Source organism: Erinaceus europaeus, chromosome 13, assembly GCF_950295315.1.
Source record: "Erinaceus europaeus chromosome 13, mEriEur2.1, whole genome shotgun sequence".
Lineage (NCBI taxonomy): Eukaryota > Metazoa > Chordata > Mammalia > Eulipotyphla > Erinaceidae > Erinaceus > Erinaceus europaeus.
In genome coordinates, this window is record NC_080174.1 from 83,071,795 (window position 1) to 83,096,644 (window position 24,850).

At 43.5% G+C, this 24,850-nt stretch overlaps 1 protein-coding gene across 2 annotated transcripts in view; it reads left to right on the forward strand.

The window, feature by feature from the left end:
• PGM1 (phosphoglucomutase 1) overlaps nt 1-24,850 on the forward strand; it is an 82,283-nt gene that overhangs the window by 51,062 nt on the left and 6,371 nt on the right. For both annotated transcript variants that reach the window (XM_007522534.3, XM_007522533.2), the window contains exons 6-9: nt 85-239; nt 2,962-3,077; nt 17,332-17,467; nt 22,917-23,100. In XM_007522534.3, coding sequence (XP_007522596.1) covers nt 85-239; nt 2,962-3,077; nt 17,332-17,467; nt 22,917-23,100 — 591 coding nt within the window. The remainder of the gene's footprint in view (nt 1-84; nt 240-2,961; nt 3,078-17,331; nt 17,468-22,916; nt 23,101-24,850) is intronic.

The window sequence follows — 24,850 nt, forward strand, 5'->3', positions numbered from 1 at the left end:
GGAGACCTCCCCGGAGTGAGCAGACTTTGATTCCTTGAACAGTTTGGTTACACTGTCTTCCTTTGAATCTGCCTTCTCCCAAAGGATCGAAACATGATTCTGGGCAAGCACGGATTCTTTGTCAACCCTTCGGACTCTGTGGCTGTCATCGCTGCCAACATTCTCAGCATTCCATATTTCCAGCAAACGGGGGTCCGTGGCTTTGCGCGCAGCATGCCCACCAGCGGAGCCCTGGACCGGTAGGTCTCTGTACGCCTCGGCTCTCACCAGTCCATTTGGGGAGATTTCCGTCAATGTAGGTACCTTGGGTCTGCACTATAGAGGGTGTGGGGGAACTTTTCAGGAGTAGGTGTCCCTGCTCCGTCTCTACTCACTTCCTGTACTTCTTCCTTACCAGTTCATACCACACTGCATTGTGATAGCCTGTTAACTTGTTCCCCTTCCCTGGTAGATAGAAACTTCTCCAGAGAGAAAAGAAAGCAAAAACTCCTTTCATTCATCAACCGAAACTCTACCCGGCCACCTTGTGTCTGAAACACGGTTGTAGGTACCTTTATACCCGCATGTCAGGTAGAAACTGAATGGCTGAATGTATTTATTTTGGAGATAGAGTCACAGAGGCAGAGAAAGTGAAAAAGACCACAGCATTGACACTTCCTTTAGTATAGTAGGGTTGGGCACTGACCTGGGCTGGACACATGGCAAGCAGCCCATTGTTGAGTGAGTTATTCTGTGTCACCGGCAGAGATTAAATGCCAATGGAGAAAATAAACAGGTGGCCCTTTCATTGTCGGCAAAGCATCGTCCTAAGATTCGTTGATTAGCAAAAGAGAACTAGAGAATGCCTGGGGCACATGAAGTGGTGGGGATTGAACCTGGGACTTCACGTGTGCAAGTCTTGTGCTCTGTTCATTGCGTCACGTCCCCAGGAGCAGTTTTTATTCCTCTGTTGAAAACTCAGTAATACATATTCATAGACTCCCTGTGGAAAAACCCTTGTCACATGAAAAAAGTTTATGCTACTTTCAGTTTTCATAATCATGGATTTTTTTGAAATGTTTGGATTTCAGTGTTCCAATCTGAACATGGTTTGTTCTGTGGCAATAATGTAGCATTCTGAAGAAAAAAAAAAAAATGAAAACAGTAAGGAGAATGAAGGTACATTTTCCCATATGAAAGAAAAAGTCAACTGGAGAGGTAATTCTACAGGTAGAGAGAATGCTTCATGTGTGAGGCCTTTTTAATCCTGACATCAGATGTAATGACAGAGTGGTCCTCTGGTATGTCTCTTGTCGCGCTGAGCTTCACTGACGGGAGACAGATGACCTGGGACTCATGGCTGAGCTGTAGGCAGTATCTCTTTATTCATGCAGAACGCAGCACAATCTAAGCCAAGCTAAGCTAAACTAAAACTAAACTAAAACGAACAATCCTGTCCTTATATATACTTTCCAAGTAGGGTGTGAACAGGATGTGATGTAGAGAGGGTGGAGAGAAAAGTGACTGGTGAAAATCAGGGTGTGACAAGGAGAGGGGGCGGAGCAGATGAGAATTCTACCACTGAACCACCAATGCCCTGGGGGGAGGGTGGTGCTTAGTTAGTGAATTATGTAAATAGACCGCAGCTTTGAGTGGACTCAAACCAATCCCATACAGGCATACCGGTGCTTAGTTAAGCAGGATTAGAGACAGAAGCTGGGGGGAGCTGGCATACTACCCAACAGTCTCTCATAAAATAAATAACTAAGGGAGTCGGGTGTTAGCACAACGGGTTAAGCACATGTGGCACAAAGTGTAAGGACCGGCATAAGGATCCTGGTTTGAGCCCCTGGCTCCCCACCTGCAGGGGAGTCACTTCACAGGTGGTGAAGCAGGTCTGCAGGTGTCTGTCTTTCTCTCCCCTCTCTGTCTTCCCTTCCTCTCTCCATTTCTCTCTGTTCTATCCAACAATGATGACATCAACAACAACAATAAAACAACAAGGGCAACAAAAGGGAATAAGTAAATAAAATAAAAATAAAATAAATAAAAAATAAATCTGCAAAGGAGGGGAAAAAAACATTCCATGGAGGGTTTTGTTTGTTTTTTTCTCCCCTCCTCCCTTCATTTTATTTGGTTGGACAGAGAAAGAAATTGAGAAAGAGGAATCGGTAAAGAGGGAGAGAGAAAGACGCCTGCAGAATTGTTCCCACGGTTATAAAGTGACTCTCCCTTCAGCTAGGGAGCAGGGGCTGGAACCTGGTCCTTGTGCACAGTAATATGTGCACTCAACCCAATGCTACCACCCAGCCTTCACGGAAATTTTTTAAAAAATCTAAGATTTCTTGGGAGAAATGCAAGATGTGTTGGAAGAGAGAGGGGACCATGGGGAAGCATGGGGGGACTGAGGAGAACCCATTGGCCACTGTCATTGTAGGGCCTTCTGGTAAAATGGAAGAAATCGGCTGAATAGCTGAGCAGCAGGTAGAGAGGGGGCATCCTGTGTGATCATGACACCCTGGACTTTGGTTTTCTTGCCGGCAGCGTTCTGACCTCTAGACCCAATATCCTGTGATGCTGTGATCATTAATGTTTAACCAAAGCATCACTCTTCGAAACATCATTTTTCAGCTTTTATAGAATGGTTATCGAGGCAGCCAGTATTCAAAACACGTTGGTTTAAACGGCCTAAAAACTAGCCTTGTCCATTTTGCTCCTGCTGCTTCTTCTAAAATAGTGAACACACTCATGGAAATTCATTCTTCCTTCTTCCTCTTCTGCTCCCCTGCTCTAACTCCGCTTATAATAGCCGATTGTACTCAAGTTTTCTCTTACAACTTGCCACCAGTCTTAGAGCTCTATGTACCTCTGAGCAATGCTAAATGGGACCCTTGATTACAATAACAGTTGTTATTTTCCATTCCTCACATGGGCATGCTAGCAGTCCTGCTGTGATGTAACTTTGATTTCATGCCTTTGCAGGGTGGCTAATGCTACAAAGATTGCTTTGTATGAGACCCCAACTGGCTGGAAGTTTTTTGGAAATTTGATGGATGCCAGCAAACTGTCCCTTTGTGGGGAGGAGAGCTTTGGGACCGGTAAGTGCTCAGCCTTTCACTGCCATTTTCTTTGCTGTAAACACTTCTTGCTGTGAAAGCTTAGACTCCTCAGGCAGCACGGAAATAGCAACAGTAGCTGATGTGTCCTAAATCAAGATCCAATTTATTTATAACAACCCTGATGAAGTGTACACATCTGAAATGTAAGGAGTATGTTCAGCCAAGGGAGAGCTCATTTGACTTTCAGGAGATCCCGTCTATGGAGACAGGAAGTTTGGGGGCCTTCTTGACTCTGTGGCCAGAGAGTCTGTAGGAATCAGAGTGGTAAACATTTTTTTTTTCTTTCCTTGGTGGTCAAGGAAACATTTATAAATGTTTTCATTTCTTGAGAAAAAGATGGTGGCCCAAGTCAGTGTTTCATTTTTATTGAGGGGGAGTTTTCAGCACAGTATTGAATCTTTCTCTTTAATAGGCCCAAGTTGTCTGTAGCAACAAGTCATGATTTACTAGGGTTCAATGTAAAAGAGATCATTAAGGTAGAATTGTCTTGCTAAGTGGTCAAAAAAATAAATCGCCCTCTCTGTGAGGATACTGTCCTGCACTGCACTGTGAGGAGAAGGTAGACATGGTGTATTTTTGGGAATATCTTGAGATCTTTAGAACTCACTTCCTGTGCTCTCCTGTTTCCTCTCTGCCTGTCTGAAGTATTGACCTGAAGTTCCATGTCTTGTCTCTTTTTTTTATATTTATTTTATTTATTTATTCCCTTTGTTGCCCTTGTTGTTTTCTTGTTGTAGTTATTATTGTTGTTGTCATTGTTGGATAGGACAGAGAGAAATGGAGAGAGGAGGGGAAGACAGAGAGGAGGAGAGAAAGATAGACACCTGCAGACCTGTTTCATCGCCTGTGAAGTGACTCCCCTGCAGGTGGGGAGCCGGGGGCTCGAACCAGGATCCTTATGCCGGTCCTTGTGCTTTGCGCCACCTGCGCTTAACCCGCTGCGCTACAGCCCGACTCCCATGTCTTGTCTTTGACAGCTTCCCTACCACCCCATCCTACCTATATCACTTTTTCTTCAGGCATGTGGTTCTTCTTCCTCGTGTGTTGTTTCCCCGATAGATTAGGAAGCACATTTCTAACCACATCGCTACTCTTAATATTCTCTCTACTCAACTCTTTTATTTTGAAGTAAAAGAACTGCTATTTTTGGTCCCTGAGGACTCTGCTGCTGTTCCTTGAGCAAAGAAAAGAAGACCCCCCAAACCTAGCATTCTGTACGTCATGGGACTGAGTTGCAGTCGATACTAGACTAAATAGATTGGAATGCTGGTTTACTTTTTTTTTTTTCCTCTTACAAGTCCAGGAGTAGGGTAGGTAGAGCGAACTGATAAATTCAAAACATCCTGAGAGAGTAGCAACACTTCTTGGTAATGATTTGACTTGATGTAGATGTGGATTATCAAGAGAGATGGATGAAGTTGGGGACTGAACATTGTTCATAAAGAAGGCTAGACGTTTTCTGAAGGTTCTAGGGCTTTAGTCAGAGACTACTAGTCTTAGTCCTTCACTATCATAAAATATGGATAGCAACTCTGGGCCACAGAATACTAGGTGAGTGCTGAACAGTGCAGTTTCTTCTCCCATGAAATCTCACCCAGCTCTCCCCAGTGCTTGGCAATGGTCATTCTTCCTTATGGACAAAGGCCGGCACCAGGTTTAAACTTTTCATTTCCTGACCCTACGTACTTGTATCAGTAGTACACTTACGAAAAGAAAGTCTATAGAAGCCAAGTGGTGGTGCACCCGGTTAAGCACATATATTACTATGCACAAGGGCCTGGGTTCAAGTCTCTGGTCCCCATCTGCAGAGAGGCAGCTTCATGAGAACTGAAATAGTGATGCAGGTGTCTCTCTCTTCCTCTCTCCCTCCTTATCTCCCCTGCCCCTGTCAGTTTCTCTCTGTCTCGGTCCAAAATAAATACATAACAAAAATATTTTAAATAAGGAAATCATACAAAAAAAAATGTCTACAGCAAAGTTCCCCAGGGTGCTTGGGTATGTGAGAGGAGCTAATTTCATGAGAGGGTAGAGAAATTTCAGAAACTTGCAAGCCACTTCTCTGTTTGGGATATTCAATGATGTTAACATTCGAGAAGTCTAACATTGGACTGTCAGGAAAGTCCTGACACATTTGTGCATAGAATAAGATAGAAAGATGTGTTATGACTTTTTCTGCAGCCCAATGCGTTTTACTTTAATGTATCTCATTTGTGCAGTTTTATCTATATACCACTATCGTAGCTTTCAAATTTTGTGGTATATATAGTAGTGTATTTCCCTAAAGATTCATTGAGAATATCCAGCAAGGTTGGCTAGACCCCTGGAGCCATGTAGGAGCCACTGGTGCTGACCAGCTGGGAACAGCTCTGCAGGAAACACAGTACAAGCTGCCCTTCTGACCCCTGATAGACCTTCACATTCTGGAAGACAGCTCTCAAGTCTCCTGTTCACCAGGTCACCAGTCCTTAGTCCCTCCACCATGGTTGTCTTCTTGTTATTTACTTACCCAATACTGGCTTCTAGATGTTTCCAATTTCCCATGTCCCTCCCTCTAAGGTGGCCATTCCAGATTGAGTCTAAATCCTCTAGGATTTTTTTAAATTTTTCTTTTTTCTTTATTTTCATTATTGGGGAGATTAATGGTTTACAGTCAACAGTAAAATATAGTAGTTTACACATGTGTAACATGTCTCAGTTTTCCACATAACAATTCAACCCCCTTGTGGGTCTCCCAGTGCCATCATGTTCCAAGACCTGAACCCCCCCCACCCCTGCCCCCACCCCCACCCCAGAGTCTTTTACTTTGGTGCAATACATCAAACCCAGTCCAAGTTCTGCTTTGTGTTTTCTTATTTTTTTCAACTTATTATTATTAATAGTGATTCAATAATGATTGACAAAACTGGAGTGCAAGTCATACAGTTCCCACCACCAGAATGCCATATCCCCCCCTCCATCGTAAGCTTCCCTATTGTTTATCCCTCTGGGCGTATGGACCAAAGATCTCTATGGGCTGCAGAACATGGGAGGTCTGGCTTCTGTAATTGATTTCCTGCTGGACATGGGCGTTGACCGGTTAATCCATACCCCCAGCCTGCCTGTACCTTCCCTACTGGGGTAGGTCTCTGGGGAAGTGGGTTTCAGGATACATTGGTGAGGTCATCTGCCCAGGGAAGGCAAGTTGGCATCATGGTACTACTTTTCTTTCTTTCTTTAATTCTTTCTTTCTTCCTTTCTCTCTCTCTTTCTTTCTTTCTTTCTTTCTTCCTCTTTCTTTCTCTCTCTTTCTTTCTTTCTTCCTTTCTTTATTTCTCTTTCTTTCTTCCTTTCTTCCTTCCTTCCTTTCTTTCTCTTTTCCTCTTTCTTTCTCTCTCTCTCTTTCTTTCTTCCTTCCTTCCTTTCTTCCTTCCTTTCTTTATCTTTCTTTCTCTCTCTTTCTTCCTTCCTTTCTTTCTTTCTTTCCTCCCTTTTGTTGCCCTTGCTGTTTTATTGTTATAGTTATTATTGTCATCATTGTTGGATAGGACAGAGAGACATGGAGAGAGGAGGGGAAGACAGAGAGGGGGAGAGAAAGACAGACACCTGCAGACCTGCTTCACCGCCTGTGAAGCGATTCCCCCTGCAGGTGGGGAACCAGGGCCTCGAACCGGGATCCTTACGCCAGTCCTTGTGCTTTGTGCCACATGTGCTTAACCCGCTGCACTACCACCCAACTCCCTCATGGTACTATTTTTCAACTTCTTCTATGAGTGAGATCATTTCCAATTCCAGATTGAGTCCAAATCCTCCAGAATTGAACTGACAAGTGATGAATAGAGTTGGATGATCATATCTAGAGAACTGGGCATTCTATTTTTCATTTATGTTAACTTTTAGGACATTTCTTTTTTTTTTTCCCCAGAGTTACCACTGGGGCACAGTGCCAGTACTACAAATCCACTCCTCCTGGAGGCTTCCCTCCCCCTTTGTTGCCCTTGTTAATTATCATTGTTGTTATTATTATTATCGCTGTCATTGTTGTTGGATAGAACAGAGAGAACTCGAGAGAGGAGAGGAAGGCAGAGATGTGGAGAGAAAGACAGACACCTGCAGACCTGCTTCACCGCTTGTGAAGATATTCCCCTGCAGGTGGGGAGCCTGAGGCTCGAACTGGGATCCTTACGCCAGTCCTTGCACTTCACACCATGTGCACTTCACCTGCTGTGCTACTGCCTGGCCCCCTAGGACATTTCATAATGCCACTAACCCATGTAATGCAGGTGATTGAACCCTTTAACATTTTTACTGAGGAACATATGCCAAGAAAGCTCCCATATCTTACAGCATTTTTTGAATCCAAGTCTTAGATACTAAATTATTCCCTGCTCAAGTTTGTTCTTGTTAATTTTTTTCTTTATGGGGGGGGATTGATGTTTTACAGTCGACAGTAAAATACAGTAGTTGGTACATGTGTAACACTTCTCAGTTTCCCAAATTACAACTCGACCCCCTTTAGGTCCTCCTCTGCCATAATTTTCCAGGACCTGAAGCCTCCCCTTCACCCCAGAGTCTTTGACTTTAGTGTAATGCACCATGTTCTTGCTGATTAGCCCATCCAGCAAATATTAAGTGTCAAGCATGGCTTTACTTCCCTTGACATCTATATCCAGAGAGAGAGAGAGAGAGAGAGAGAGAATGCACCATGAAAATGACCCACAAGCTCTTTCTCTGAAAAAGAGAGAAGAACACCATTCTGTAATATTTCCAAGATACATATTCAGAATGCCAGACTGTGGGTGTTTCTACCGCTGTGCGTCAGTACAGCTGAACTTAGATAAAAGAGCTTCTAGTTTCCTTATTGATAGAGGAGTCTTTTTCTACCCACTGTGTTTTCTGTTAGCAAGCATTTCCAACATTTTCCTTAAGGAGATTCCCTCCCTCCCTTCCACCTACCTACCTCTCCTCCTTTCCTTCCTTCCTTCCTTCCTTCCTCCCTCACTTCCACCCTTCCTCCCTCCCACCCTTCCTCCTTCCCTGCCTCCCTCCTTTCCTTCCTTCCTCCCTCCCATCCTTCCTTCCTTGTTGTCTCTGGTACCCTCACCCTACCAGAATAACTTTTTCTTATAGAATGAGATACCGCCTTGTGGTGGTACATCTCGTTGAATGCAAATGTTACAATGTACAGGGACCTGGTTTCCCCACCTGCAGGGGAGAATCTTCAGATGTGCTGAAGCAGTGCTACTGGCATCTCTCTGCCTCTCTCCTTTTTTTCTTTTTTCTTTTGCCTCGGTGCCTGCACTACGAATCCACTGCTCCTGGAGGCCATTTCCCCCCTTTTTTTGCCCTTGTTGTTCATTGTTGCTGTTATTATTGTTGTTACTGCTGTCGTTGTTGGATAGGACAGAGAGAAATGGAGAGAGAAGGGGAAGACGGGGGGAGAGAAAGACAGACACCTGCAGACCTGCTTTACACCTGTGAAGCGACCTTCCTGCAGGTGGGGAGCCGGGGGCTCGAACCAGGATCCTTACGCTGGTCCTTGCGCTTTGCATCAGGTGCACTTGACCCACTGCGGTACCACCCGACCCCCACCCCGATGTAATTTCTTTTGTGCTGTTGGAATCTTAAATGACCTGTCAGCGCTTTCTGCTTAAATATCTATCACTATGGGGAATCAGAACCTCACATCTTGCAGGACTGTGAGACTCTTGTGAGAAACCTACAACACTTCTGGTCCACGGCCCAAAGGTTTTTGTGGGAAGCAGTGACCTTTTATGAAACAAAGGTGTTTACTTGTAAAAGTGCAGATTTCAAATGAATCAGTTCACTGAACAAAACAGACTGCTAGCACTGAGGTGCGCGATTCATAGTCCTGCTGGTGTTACCAAGCACACGCCAGCCTGCTCATCATGGAGAAACAGCAGTTAGATCTCACGATTATCATAACTGCAGAAACTGGAATACTTCCCCAGACCTCAGTATCACAAACATCAGGGATAGAAGCTGGGTAGTGGCCCTCCTGGTTGAGTGTTACCATATTCAAGGACCAGGGCTCAACCCCCTCCCCCCATCCTCACCTGCATGGGGGAAGCTTCACAAAGGGTGAAGCAGTCAGTGCTACTGGTGTCTCTCTTTCTCCCTCTCTGTCTCCCCTTCCTTTCTCAATGTCTCTGTCCTATCAAAAAAGATCAATAAAACATCAAAAATAGAGCAAATAAACAACAAACAAAAGAACGAACACCAGGGATAGAGATGTTTTGGCTAGGAGCTCAGAAATTGGCTCCAGAAATAACAGGATGAACCTGTTTTTGTGGTGTACCTTATGGGTAAGAATCATCTTCCCTTCTAACTGTGGATGATGATGCACATGTTTACACATACTGACAAGGTAAAGGGTCAATTTTGACCAACCTTAAACTTGCTGGATAATTGAAGGTGGAGTCATGGAATGGAGTGGAGTGGAGTGGAGTGGAGTGGAGTGGAGTGGGGTGGGGTGGAGTGGAGTGGAGTGGGGTGGAGTGGAACGTCACGTCATGTCACATCACATCACGTCACATCGCTGATTTTAAAAATTTTTCCTCAGAAGAATGTGGGGCTTAGGAAAGAGGGGTAGAAAACCAGTTGGAAGGAGTTGGTGTATTGCACCAAAGTAAAAGACTCTGGGATGTGGGGGAGGGCTCTGGTCCTGGAACAAGTCAGCCCCCACTAGGTCCTCCTCTGCCATCATGGTCCAGGACCTGAACCCTCCCTCCCACCCCAGAGTCTTTTTCTTTGGTGCAGTACACCAGCTGGATAACAATTAAAATGAAGTTGGGCAAAGTATCTAAGTTTATGTAGGTTGCATCACTTTCAAAAAATAGAGTTTGGGTTAAGACCAGGTTCCTGCCTTTCAGCTGCTTAGGACCTTCTATCACCCAAGGAAACAAAACTCTAGGTGGGAGATAGCATAGTGGTTCTGTAAAATGAATCTCATGCCTGAAGCTCCAAGGTCCTAGGTTCAATCCCCAACACCACCTTAAGACAGAACTAAGCAGTACTCTGGTGCGAGAGAGAAAGAGAGGGAGAGGGAGAGAGGGAGAGGGAGAGAGAGAGAATGAGAAAGAGGATGATGGAAGGAAAAGAAAATTCCAGGAGGCAATGGTGAATAACTGCTAAATGCAAAGTGAGGGTGGGGTTGGGGGCAGTTGATCTGGAGGAGAGACACCTGATGACTAGAGAATTCTGGGAATGTCTTCTGGAAGGACTTAACTCTTTTCAGAGTCACTTACGCAGTGAGAGTCAAAGGAGACAGGACAGTGAACAGAACAGACCTGCTCAGCTTCCCAGCCTGTGACTTGGGGTGGTCTCACCATTCTTGGGACAAAGGCATATGAAAGCTGACTGTCTTCCACTGTCTACCTAGGAGAACAGCTCACAGCATAGACGGGGGTCACAGCTGATGGGGAATGATGGGGATGGGGTAAGCATGGCGGGCCACAAGGAAGGCATGCTGGAGAAAGGTTAGACCCAAACTATTTGTAGGAGTTATTTGCCAGGATAATAGGCAGATGTAAAGTGGAAATTTCCAGGCAGAGAGGAAATCAGGGGAGAGGAAAGACGGAGGTAGACAGATCGTGACAGAGACACAGACATAGATAGACGCTGGTGTTCTCAGAGGACTCTGTCGAACTGTCCCAGCTGCCATATCCCTCTGCCGCCTGCCCTGCCGCTTTTTGAGGCAGGAGCCTGGCACTCACTCCCGTGCAGCCCACACTGGTTAATAAAATGGAGTCCCTAAACTGTTTGCTTTTGGCTTTCTCAGCAAGGCTTGACATTTTTCTTGGCGGAGCCCCAGAGTGTACCCTGACTGAGCTGAGTTTATCCTTCTCACATGGTGCTGATTAGGCTGAAGTGAAGTGACAGGTGTTTGAAGATGCTGAAAGGGCAGAGTCCCCTCACGCTCACTGAGTTTCTGAGTTGCGCCGAATATGAAAGGTCCCCTGCAAAACCCTGAGTGGCCCGTGTCAGCCAGGCCAAGTGGTGCCTTCATCTGTGTTTTCCCTATCCTGTTGCGTGATGATGGAAAAGGGCCTGAGTTATGGATGGGAGTGTTCTGCAGACAACTTTCACAGGGAGGTGAGAGACTGTACGTACCTCTGTGTCAACAGCTGCACCAGTAAAAAATAAATAAATAAATAAATAAAAATAAATAATAATAATAGGAATAATAATAATAATAGGAAAGAAATAGGAAAAAAATAGGAAAGAAAGCTTTTCCTTTATATTATTATTATTATTATTCTGCCACCAGGGTTATTATCACTGGAGCTCAGTTGCTGTATGATGACTCCACTGCTCCCAGCTCCCAGTGGCTATTTATTTATATTCTTCCCTTTCTCTTCCTCTCCTTTCCATTCTTTTTATATTATATTATTATTATTGTTATTGTTATTATTACCAGAACACTGCTCAGCTCTGGCGAATGGTGGTACTGGAGACTGAACCTGGGGCCAAGGAACCTCAGGCATGAGAATCTGTGTGCATAACCATCATGCTCTCTCCCTTGTTCCTCCTTTCTTTTTCTTCTCTTTTTTCTCCTTCCTTCTTTCCTTCCTTCCTTCCTTTCTTTCTCTCTCTCTCTTTCTTTTTTTTGTTGTCATAGAAGGTGAGACAGAGAGAAGGAGAGAGACACAGAGAGAGAAAGAAACATCTGCAGCTCTGCTCCACCATTTATGAAGCTTCCCCCCCAGCAGGCGGGGACTAAGGGATTGGACCCAGGTCCTTGTGCACGACAACATGTGCACTCTACCTGATAGCCACCGCTGAGCCTCCCTTTCTTTGTTTTTTGATTAAAAAATGTAATTTCCATTTATTATGGGGAAATTAGACAAGAAAGGGAAAATGTAGTAATCCTTGGTTCTACCCCACTTTATTCTCCAATATATGTTATGGTAAAGGAGTATTGTCTTTGCAAGCTTAATCAAATAGTGGAGAACACTGCTTTTTCTTTAGAAGCTTATTGTTTACCCTTCGTCATAGTGGTGTCTTGTGGCTATGCAGTAGTTACTAGCTTATAGAACAGTTCAATGGCTTTATCATGGTAAAATCTTAAGATGATTTGAGAAGGGTAGCTGTATTCACATTTTTAAACAACATTTATTTATTTGATAAATAGAGAGAAATCGAGAGGGAAGGGGAAGATAGCGAGGGAAAGAGACCGAGAGACACCTACAGCCCTGCTTCATCACTTGTGGCATTTTTCCCCTGCAGGTGGGGGCCAGGGGCTTGAACCCTCAGTCCTTTTGCACTGGAATGTGCGTGTTTAACCAGGTGCACCACCATATGGCCCCTGTATTGGAAGTTTTTAAAAAAAACAACCTGGAATTTTCTTGGAAACATCCCATAAAAATGATAAGAAATGTCTCTCTTTTGACTTTAAACATAATAATTGCTTATAGTGACTGACCACTGCTGAATAAAATATCTCTGTTTGGATTTGAAAAAACGAAAGGTCAGAGAAGTTAATGGCTTATCCAGATTGACACAGATTAGAGGTAACTAAGTCTTGGATTCAGATCTTCTAATATTTTTGTTAGCTTGATTAGGACACCAGGGGTTTGTACTTGTGAAATCCCGCAGCTTCTGGAAGACTTCTTTTTTCTCTTTGTTAATTGAGAGAGAGAGAGAGAGAGAGAGAGAGAGAGAGAAGAGAAGAGAAAGGAGGGGAGGGGAGGGGAGGGGAGGGGAGGAGAGGAGAGGAGAGGAAGAGAGGAGAAGAGAAACATCACAGTACTACTCTACCAGGGTTTGAATGCAAGTCCTTACATAGCAAAGTGTGCTGTTATGTGAGCTATTTCCCAAACCCTCAACATTATGGTCTTCTAATGCTTAAGTATGAAACATTTTGCATCAAATCATAACTGCTACAGCTTCAGAAACAATAGACACACACACACACACACACACACACACACACACTCTCTCTCTCTCTCTTCTGGAATATTAATCATGCACACACACACATACTCTCTCTTCTGGAATATTAATCATGTAGTGTTTTGACACATCTGAAGTAATTTAGTGAGATTAATCCAGAATGGTTATTATTTTTTTTGTAAATTTATTATTTGTTAAATAGAGACAGAAAAAAATTGAGAGGGAGGGGGAGATTGAGAGAGAGAAGAAAGTGAGAGAGAGAGAGAGAGAGAGAGAGACACTGCTTCACCACTTATGAAGCTTTCCTCCTGCAGATGGGGCCTGGACCCTTGAACTCAAGCCCTTTTGCACATTGTAGCACGTGCACTCAACCAGGTGTGTCACTGCCTGGCCCCTCAGAATATTTCTTTATTATTATTGAAGTCAGATTTTTAAAAATAATGTTAGCTATGCTATTTGGTTACTTCCAAGTAGCCTTGTTAGAGTTGGATAAGATTTTTGGATCCCCCCCCACACACAAATATATATAAAAACCCAGTTATTTACTTAGCAAAGAGTAAACACAAAGGAAAATAGCTTCCTCTGCTTCTCATTTATTTTATAACAAACAAAAGAAGAAGAAAAGAAGGGAGGAAATTAGCAGGGTACAGACAGGCATTGCCAAGATTTCTATTTCTGTTGTGAATTTTCAGCACACTGTGGAAACTGTCAGAATCTTGCTTCTCAGGATGAAGTGTTGTCAAAAGCTGTTACCATTTTCTAGAGCTGTAAGAGTCAGAGAATTCATTTTCTGTTCCTTGAAATAGTAAGAAGACATAGATGATAAAATTAGCTAATTAAAAAAAAATCTGTTCTATAAAGTACTGAAAGCAGTGTCTAATATCTCTTGTTTGGCCAACATCTAGATTTTTTTTAAAAAATATTTTTATTTATTTATTATTGGATAGAGACAGAGAGAAATTGAGAGAGGAAGGAGAGGTAGAGAGGGGAAGAGACTGAGAGACACCCGCAGTCCTGCCTCACCACTCGTGAAAGGTTTCCCCCGCATGTGGGGACCAGAGGCTTGAATGTGGGTCCTTGCACAGTGTAATGTGTGTGCAATTAACCAGGTGTGCCACTGCCTGGCCCCCAACACCTAGATTTTAAGAATTGTCATTTCTAAAGGGGGCATCTTATTGAAGAGAATGTTATTTGAAAGGGGAAAAAAAAAGTGTTTTCCTGAACCAAAGAGAGAAAAAATGTGGGAGTAGGTTAATGGATGAATACTTTGTTGCACTCTTTTATATATAAGTAGCAATTAGTTGTTTACTGTATCTCACCTGCTGTGCTAATCATCGGACTTAGTTACAAGGATCAGTATGGCTACATGGTTAGGACATGAAAGATTCATAACTAGATGCTCAAGGAGAAAGGATGGCGTCACACCAGATGTTTTGAGCAAGTAGTTCGTAACTGCCTAGGAATGTTGGGAGTCAGTCTTTGAGAGAAGACATCCTGCTCTGAAAAGTATGAGGAAGAGAAAGATGCCAGCTTGCCTCAGGCCTACTGCATAGTCAGTATCCTGTTGGAAGGTTTTGAAAGTTCTAAGACCCAGTGGGAACTCTCTAGGGGCAAAGAGTCCAAGACATGACGACATGCAAAGCACTACTAGTAAGGAATTGCACTGGGCCCTATTCAGTAATAAGAAAAACAGATCTCAGTAACTGCTATTTTTTTGTTTCTCTCTTTTTAAACTCAATCCTTTTTATATATTTAGATAGAGACAGAGAAATCAAGAGGGGAGTGGAGAGATAGAGAGACAGAGAAACACTTGCAGCATTACTTCGTCACTAGTGAAGATTTCCCCCTGCAGGTGGGGGCTGGGGGGTTGGACCCGGGTCCTTATGCACTGTATCCACCACTACCTGGTATCTCTCTCTGTCTCTGGCTCTCAAAAGCAGCCAGACGAGAGTGCTGTTCCACGTCAGACTCTAAAAAAGTCTTATCAATATGTAAGATATTTTTCTCTTTCTTTTTCTCTTTTATTCTTTCTTTCTCTTTCTTTCTTCTTTTTTTTTTTTGCCTCCAGGTTATTACTGGGGCTTGGTGCCTGCACTGCGAATCCACGGCTTCTGCGACCAATTTTTCCTATATGCACATCAAAAGAAACCAGTTTTCTGTTTGGAGTAAAAAAAGTTTTAGCAAGGACACACACACACACACACACACACACACACACACACACACACTGGAGGCAGGTGTAACTGGTTAAGTCTTGCTGGTTAAGTGGAAAGATAGCAGCCTAGACTTGGAATTACTGGATCCACACCTAGTTTCAAATTGCCCAGTTGCTCCATAGTACTGCGCCCACTCAGACACAGTCTGTCAGAACTCCATCCCATTTTTCTTCCCCTGACGCGTTAGCTGTTCTGGTTCTTAAGTCTGTGGCCATTTGTCAAGCAACTTTGCAGTTTCTTGTTGTGGTTTTAATTTGAATTTAGCTAGGAAACAATGCCAACTGCTATTTTATTTATCAATTACCTGTGTGAATTTTGTGTGTGAATTGCCTATATCTTATCAATATTAAAGTTTTTTTTTCCCTCTTTCTTTCTTTTTTTTTTTTTGTCTCCAGGGTTATCACGGAGGCTTGGTGCCTGCACTATGAATTCACTACTCCTGTGGTCATTTTTTCAATTTTATTTTTTTTGACAGGACTGAGAGAAATTGAGAGGGGATAGGAAGATAAAGAAAAAGACAGATACCTGCAGACCTGCTTCACCAGTTGTGAAGTGACACCCCTGCAGGTGGGGAGCCGAGGGCTCCAACTGGGATCCTTGGGTGGGTCCTTGCACTTTGCACTATATGTGCTTAACCTGGTGTACCACCACCATCCGGCCCCTGTAAATTTTTTTCTACATTAGATATATGTAACATCTAAGTAATAAGCAAATATTTTTATAAAATTTGTTAGTGGTCTTAATTTTACCTATAGTAAATTTTACTGAGAAATGTTAATTTTTTGTTTTTTTTAAAGAATTTTTAAAAATATTTTTTTTTTATTTATTTATTTTCTCTTTTTGTTGTCCTTGTTGTTTCACATTGTTGTGGTTATTTCTGTCGTTGTTGGTGGATAGGACAGAGAGAAATGGAGAGAGGGGGAGAGAAAGACAGACACCTGCAGACCTGCTTCACCGCCCGTGAAGCGACTCCCCTGCAGGTGGGGAGCCGGGGTTCGAACCGGGATCCTTATGCCGGTCCTTGTGCTATGCGCCACCTGCGCTTAGCCCGCTGCACTACAGCCCGACTCCCTCCACTGATATTCTTATTGGTGTTTACCTTAAGCCTCTAAATTACTCAGTAAAGTATCAATTTTTTTTTCTTCCAGTGATATCACTTGGGCTCAGTGTTGGCACCATTTTGTTGCCCTTTTTTTTTTATTGTTGTTGTAGTTGTTGTTATTGATGTCATTTTTAGATAGGACAGAGAGAAATGGAGAGAGGAAGGATAGACAGAGAGGAGAGAAAGACAGACACCTGCAGACCTGCTTCACCGCCTGTGAAGCGACTCCCCTACAGGTGGGGAGCCGGGGGCTCGAACCGGGATCCTCCCGCTGGTCTTAGCGCTTCACATCACCTGCACTACCGCCCGACTCCCTTTCTTTCTATTTTATTTGATAGGACAGAGAGAAATGGAGAGCGGAGGGTAAGAAAGAGGGGAAGCCCTGCTTCACTGCTTGTGAAGGGTCTCCCCTGCAGGGGGTGAGGGGAGCAGGGGTTCAAACCCAGGCCTTTTGCACATAATATGTGTGTTAAATATTATGCACCACTGCCTGGCCCCAAAGTTTCAACTTCTTTTTTTTTTTTTTTTTTGCCTCCAAGGTTATTGCTGGGACTCCGTGCCTGCACCATGAATTCACTGCTCCTGGAGGCCATTTTCCCCATTTTTTTGTGTGTCCCTTGTGCCTTTCTTGTTATTGCTGTTGGATAGGACAGAGAGAAATCAAGAAAGCAGGGGAAGACAGAGAGGTAGAGAGAAAGAGACACCTGCAGACCTGCTTCACCGCCTGTGAAGCGAACTCCCCCTCCCCCCGCAGTTGGGGAGCCGGGGGCTGGAACCGGGATCCTTGCACTTAGCACTATGTGCGCTTAACCCGCTGTGCTCCCACCCGGCCCCCTCAACTCCTTTTTTAATAATTTGTTGTGTTATTTAATGTGTACTTCTTTACAGCTGCTCAAGGTCCTTAGTAAAGTTTTAGTGCCTTTCTGATTGGGTCAACATGTTTCCTGTTGTGTTTATTCCCAAATATTTCAGAAAAATCCTATTTCTCACTGCTGTTTACTCCCCTCACCCCCACCCCCTCCAGGTTCTGACCACATCCGTGAGAAAGATGGACTCTGGGCGGTCCTTGCTTGGCTCTCCATTCTCGCTACTCGAAAACAGAGTGTGGAGGATATCCTCAAAGATCACTGGCAAAAGTTTGGCCGGAATTTTTTCACTAGGTAAGTCAAAGCCTGACTGGGGTGAGAAGTAGGGGGAAGAAATGGCAGAGAGGATTCTCAGTCAGGCATACAGGTTCTTTCCTGTCTTTGCTGGCTTGTGACCGCAAAGCCCTAGTTCAGCCTTTACCAATTGGGAATTTAAAATGTACTTCAGGGGAGTCGGGCAATAGCGCAGCGGGTTAAGCACATGTGGTGCAAAGCACAAGACCGGTGTAAGAATCCCGGTTCGAGCCCCCGGCCCCCCACCTGCAGGGGAGTCCCTTCACAGGCGGTGAAGCAGGTCTGCGGGTGTCTGTCTTTTTCTCCCCCTTTCTGTCTTCCCCTCCTCTCTCCATTTCTCTTCTCTCTGTCCTATCCAACAACGATGGCAATAACAATAGCTACAACAATAAAAACAAGGGCAACAAAAGGGAATAAATAAATAAATTAAATCAAATTTTTAAAAAATGTATTTCAGTCAGGGTCAGATCAAATCAACTTTTATATTAACCTTGAAAAATGAGTCTTAAAAATTAGTTAATATAGTCAAATAATAAATATATTTATGCAAGTCTTTAAAAGGTATCTGTTCAACGGGCAAGATAATAGCATTGTATTCCAAAGACCAGATTAAGATTTTATTTCATGGAACCTCTCTCTGTACTGTGTTCTCATTTATAGAAATGGGAATAACAGTCAAACTAGTAAGTAGATTGAGACAAGAAAATGGAAGTGTTTATATACTCTGGAGCACTACAAATAGGGAAACATTGTTTTTCTGTAATTATGGAAATGATTATGATCAGTCCAAATCAACTTTCCTGGCTCATTAAAATAGGTACCTAGGGGGCCGGGTGGTGGCGCACTGGATTAAGCCACATCGTATGAGGCGCAAGGATCAGCACAGGGGGTGGCTTCACAGGCGATGAAGTAGGTCTGCAGGTGTCTGACTTCCCCTCTCTCAATTTCTCTGTCCTAGCTGACAACCACAACAACAAAATGGAAGAAATGGCTGCCAGGGGCAGTGGATTTGTAGTGCAGGAACCGAGCCCCAGTGATAACCCTGGAGGCAAATAAGTAAATAATAAAAAATTAAAATAAATAAAAATAAAAAGTTCCTAGAGACTGTGCACTTATTCGACAGGCACTGCCAGTGTGCCTACTTTACATCTATCTCTGCGGACTTAGTAATGAATAAAATACTTAGAATACTTTGTCAGTCTTCTTTACCATGCATGATTCTATTCTTTTAAATATTTATTTATTCCCTTTTGTTGCCCTTGTTGTCTTATTGTTGTAGTCGTTGTTGGATAGGACAGAGAGAAATGGAGAGAGTTAGGGGAAGACAGAGAGGGGGAGAGTAAGACAGACACCTGCAGACCTGCTTCACTGCTTATGAAGCAACTCCCCTGCAGGTGGGGAGCCAGGAGCTCGAACCCGGATCCTCTCACCGGCCCTTGCGCTTTGCGCCACGTGCGCTTAACCAGCAGCACTACCGCCCAACATGATTCTATTTTTAAAAAGTAATTGCATCCTTCCCCACCCCAGTATTAGTGCTTTTCACTAACACCAAAATACCTTCCCAACAAAATTTGACCGGACCTCACTATAATTACAGAAAGGAAACGTGAGAAAAAGGATATGAAATAAGTTGTTTATTTGGAAGAAATGTAGGTATAGTTTCTCTGGGCCTTGGTTCCCTTTTCTATAAATTCAGTGAGTAGAAAATTCTCAAACACATAGAACAAATTTAACAGTTCAAGATCTCTGAATAATCAGGAAAGAATTCAGCCTTAAGCATCTTGACTTCCTTAATCATAATCTTTTTATCAGCTTTGGAGAAGTTCGTTCTTGTCTTCCTTCTTCAAGTTACTTAATTAAAAGGCACAAGTGATAACTGCTGTGTGGAGGTTCTATGTGATTCCCCGGAAACCAAGACAAGAATCTCTGCTCTCTAAGAACCAGAGCGTGTAGTGATTTCAGAGCTGCAGTTACAAGCTCTTTGAGAGAAAGTGCCGTGAAAGCAGAATGATGGCTTGTTTTTCTGTTCCATGGTATCTCCAAATACCGAATGTGTCATTAACTGTCTCCGTATCTTTTGAATAGATCAGTGAATGAGTTGATAAGTGGCATGTTTAGTTGGAATTGTTCAGAGAAAGGGTCATTTATGTGTGTATGTGTGTTTTATTTTTTTTATGTTTAGTTACTTATTTTCCCTTTTGTTGCCCTTGTTTTTTGTTTTTTCCTTTTCCTCCAGGGTTATTGCTGGGCTCAGTGCCTGCACCATGAATCCACTGCTCCTGGAGGCCATTTTTTCCCCTCTTTTGTTGTCCTTGTTGCTGTAGCCTTGTTGTGTTTATTATTGTTGTCGTTGATTTTGTTCGTTGTTAGGACAGAGAGAGAGAGAGGAGGGGAAGACAGAGAGGGAGAGAGAAAGACACCTGCAGACCTGCTTCACCACCTGTGAAGTGGCTCCCCGGGAGGTGGGGAGCTGGGGGCTCCAACTGGGATCCTTCCTCCAGTCCTTGTGCACTTAACCTGCAGCGCCACTGCCCGACCCCCGCCCTTTTTTTTTTAAAAAATATTTATTTAGTTATTCCCTTCTGTTGCCCTTGTTGGCCCTTTTTTTTTAATTGTTGTAGTTATTATTGTTGTTGTTACTGATGTCATCATTGTTAGGTAAGACAGAGAGAAATGGAGAGAGGAGGGGAAGACACAGGGGAGAAGGAAAGACACCTGCAGACCTGTTTCACCGCCTATGAAGCAACTTCCCTGCAGATGGGGAGGCGGGGACTCGAACGGGGATCCTTATGCTGGTTCTTGTGCTTCACAGAAGGGTCATTTTTTTTAAAGACCCTATTGAAGAACTGTCTAAATATAGTTTTATTAATTTCAAATAACTGCTAATCGATTATTGCAAGTAAAGTAGTCAAATATGCATATATGGCTTGTTGAGATTCCATTCTGATATCCATTTATTTAGCTGTGCACTAAGCATGTTTGTGTGCACTGCTGGTATCTGCCTCAAAACAGTTCACTGAGGAAGAAACTGAGATTCAGAGAGGTGAGATACCTCTCACATAGCCACACAATTAGTAATGGAGAAGACTGGATTCATACCTTGTTCCTGAGATTTCAAAGCCCAGATCCTTTCCATTTCACTCCTATGAACCTAGGATTTATAGAACATCTCCCTTCAACACCCAAAGGTCACAAACACCTGGTCATAATTTCTTGCTGTTTATCATTTTAACTGGGGGAGGGGGCCGGGGGAGGTGACTTGACGAGTAAGGAGACTTTGTCCTTGATTCATAGAATCTTAGAGCCAGAATAGTTTGACCTTAATTGCTGGGATAGCCTGAGGGTGCTTCTTCCCGAGCTAGTGCTCTGGGTTGGAGAGAACTCAACTGGAGCCGATCTAGGCTGCTGCATGGGAGAGGGATCAGGAACTCATGCCGCACTAACTTCGCAGGAGATACACTCTGGAACCCTCGGAGCCGGAAAGCTATTTCCAAGTGTCTTTAATCAGAAGAGCAGCTGTTTTTATACTCTCCAAGTAGGGTGGAAACAGGATGTGACATAGAGAGGGTGGAGAGAAAAGTGACTGGTGGAAGATCAGGGTGTGACAAGGAGAGGGGGCGGAGCAGGTGAGAAGTCTACCACTAAACCACCAATGCCCTGCAGGGAAGGTGGTGCTTTATGTAAATATAAAAGTGATTTATGTAAATAGACCGCAGTTTTGAGTGGGATCAAACCAATCCCTATACAGGCATACCAGTGCTTGGTTAAGCAGAAGCCAGGGGGAGCTGGCATACTACCCAACACTTAATTCCCCAGTATTTCTCATGCGTCGTCTTGCACATATCACATTTGTTTCACGATTGCACATAAATATAACCCAGCTGTCTTGAGCCTTAAAAAAATAAAATAAACCTCTGAAGAGTGTGTGCCATTAGTTTAAGAAAGAAAAAACACCTGTAAGAGTTTTGTGTTTTTTAATTGAAACTTCCCTATTCTTTATCCCTCTGGGAGTATGGACCCAGGATCTTTATGGGGTGTAGAAGGTGGAAGGCCTGGCTTCTGTAATAGCTTCTCTGCTGGACATGGGCGTTGGCAGGTGGACCCATACTCCCAGCCTGTTTGTTTCTTTCTTTCCCTAGTGGGGCGGGGCTCTGGGGAGGCGGAGCTCCAGGACACATCAGTGAGGTCATCCGTCCAGTAGTGAAGTCAGGTTGGGTTAGGTAGCATCTGTAACACGGTGGAACTCCATGCCTCCTTTGTCCTTTTCAGCCTCTACTTGTCAGCCCCAAATTCCCAGGTTTAAAGCAGCTTCCTTGCAGACCATATGCTAGGTATTGTCTTCAAGTGGACATCTTGACCTGTAAGAGGGTGGTTTTATTTTATTTTTTTGCCTCCAGGGTTATTGCTGGGTTCAGTGCCTGCACCATGAATCTACTGCTCCTGGAGGCCATTTCCCCCCTTTTGTTGCCCTTGTTGTTGTAGCTTTTTTGTGGTTATTGTTGTTGTTGATGTTGTTCGTTGTTAGGTAGGACTGAGAGAAATGGAGAGAGGAGGGGAAGACAGAGAGGGGGAGAGAAAGATAGACACCTGCAGACCTGCTTCACCACCTGTGAAGTGACTCCAGCGACTCCACCTGCAGGTGGAGGGCCGGGGGCTCGAACTGGGATCCTTACTCCAGTCCCTGCGCCTTGCACCATGTGCACTTAACCTGCTGCACCACCACCCGACCCCCAGCCTGTAGGAGTTTTTAACCTCGTTAGAAAAAAGTTAAGAAGAATTCATGGAGGAAAAATGAAAAAAAAAATCTTGAAACACTTTTTCCCCCCTCCCTTGAGCCTTTTACATTTGTCAGGGATACTCCACAGCACTTTGAACCAGAATCCACTCTTACTGAGATGTTTCCGATGGAGAGATTCCGGGCTTGGCTCCTGTGTCCAGTCAGTGAAACTTTGGCCTTATATTTGGAAGCTCCTGTGGAGGCTAGAAATTTGCTTAGCAGAGTGTCAGCAGCATGGGGCAGCTTCCAGACTGGGAGCAGCCCTCAGAGTTTGGAAGAGAAGGGTCTGAGTCACGGGACTGCTTAACCAGCATTCTCTTGAGATAACATTGCTTTTAATTCTACCTCCTCAGGATGTGTGATTAAACATTAGATAGTAACTCTCTAAAGCCTTTGAAGCTTCTCAGAGCTATATTTTGTAGAAAAGTCAAAATTGCAGTTTCTGCTTATCCAGAAGCTTCTAACCCTTCCCTAAGATCCTCTAAACTCTTCCTTTCATCTCTGGTCTGTTTCATCTCCAGGGATTGACACACTCATCCTTTTGCCAGCTTCTAAACTTGGCTGATTTTTTTTTTTTGGGGGGGGGGCACACAGATAAAGAAGAGAGTGCTGTTATACTTCCGTGTAATCTAAAGTCAGCCTATGGGGCCTCAACTTGGTTATTTCTTCCAGGTATGATTATGAGGAGGTGGATGCAGAGGGTGCAAACAAAATGATGAAGGACTTGGAGGCCCTGATAGCTGACCGCTCCTTTGTGGGGAGACAGTTCTCTGTGGGTGACAAAGTTTACACAGTGGAGAAAATCGATAACTTTGAATACAGTGATCCTGTCGACGGAAGCATCTCCAGAAATCAGGTAGGACAGATCTGTAAGTATGGAGGAGTGAGATCTTCAGGCTTCACCCCTGAAATCACAAGGCCCAAAAGAAAAAGCTTCCAGGGACTGGGCAGTGATGCGCGTGGTTAAGTGCACATAGTAATAAGCACAAAGACCCACTCAAGGACCTGGATTCAAGCCCCTGAATCCCCACCTGCACGGGGGTCCACTTTTTTTTCCATAGTACAATCTTATTTTGGAGAGAGGGAGAGAGAGCAGATCACTGCTCCGATATACACAGTTCTCCTAATTGTTCTCTTTTGGTGTTGAGATAGACCTTAAGCCTTACATATGTTGAGTTGGTCGCTCTACAGCTGAACCATCCCCCCAGCTCCGCTATGCATAACACACACACACACACATTTTGCTTGATCCTAATGTATCACAAACTTAATATCACGAAAAATAACATTATGATATTTACATATATTGTTGGATCAAAATTATACTTATTCAGAAAACATTAATGGATACTATATAATAAAAGAAGACCAGGCCCCCTCCAGAAAAGATGGCAGCCATTGCAACAGCTGAGTACTATTACTTTCTCTTGATATTGAGTTGTTGGAAAAATCATGATGCATTTTTGTGTAGAAAAACAGAAAAATACACCATGATTTTTTTTTATAATAACTTAATATTCCAGACATACTATTGTCTGGAACAGATAAAAGGAGAATGAGTAGTGTGTAAACAGACTTGTCTGTCTTCTAGATACATCAGCTAAAAAAACAAGCTAGAAATCATAGTACTGTATGTGGAGAAATGGTTAATGTCTTGTTAGTGGGGCTCCTCCTCTTAGACTTTTTTGTCACTATTCATAGCATATCATAAGGAGAGAGGACCTCTTCAGTTAGGGGAAATTTCTTCTAAGTGTTCTACTTAAGCCTTTGCTAGAAAAGTGAATAAGTTGGGAGTCGGGCAGTAGCGCAGTGGGTTAAGCGCATGTGGCACAAAGCTTAAGGACTGGCGTAAGGATCCTGGTTCAAGCCCCTGGCTCCCCACCTGCAGGGGAGTCGCTTCACAAGCGGTGAAGCAGGTCTGCGGGTATCTATCTTTCTCTCCCCCTCTCTGTCTTCCCCTCCTCTCTCCATTTCTCTCTGTCCTATCCAACTATAATGACATCAATAATAACTACAACAACAATAAAACAAGGGCAGCACAAGGAAAAATAAATATTTTTTAAAAATTAAAAAAAAAAGTGAACAAGTTGATAGCAGGTGATTTAAGGCCTTTCATCATTTCTGACTGTAAAAACTTACACATAAGTCATATAAATTAATTGCAGTATTATCAAAAGGAATTTTGCTAGGCTTCTTTCTGTGACATATGAGCAAATATTAAACAACAGTGGGAACTCTGACATAGTATCATTATGTACATTGTGATTGCTTGTTATTGCCGTGGCCCATGGGCCTAGTGGTAGAAAGGGCAGTCCTGAAGCAGATCTTAGAAAGAAAGACAGAAAGAAAGAAAAGAAGAAAGAGAAAAAAAGCTTCTTTAGTTCTCTCCCCTTTGCAGATTCATTTTTCTGTTATTTATTTATTGATGAGAGAGATACTGAGGGAAATGTACAGAGAAAGAGGCCAGAGCACTGCTCAGCTCTGGCTTATGGTGATGGAAGTGTTTGAACCTGGGTCTTCAGAGCCTCAGGCACCAAAGTCCTTTGCATAACCATTATGCTATGTCTCCCACCCACAGCCCTGTGTCTCTAAGGTAGCTCTTCTGA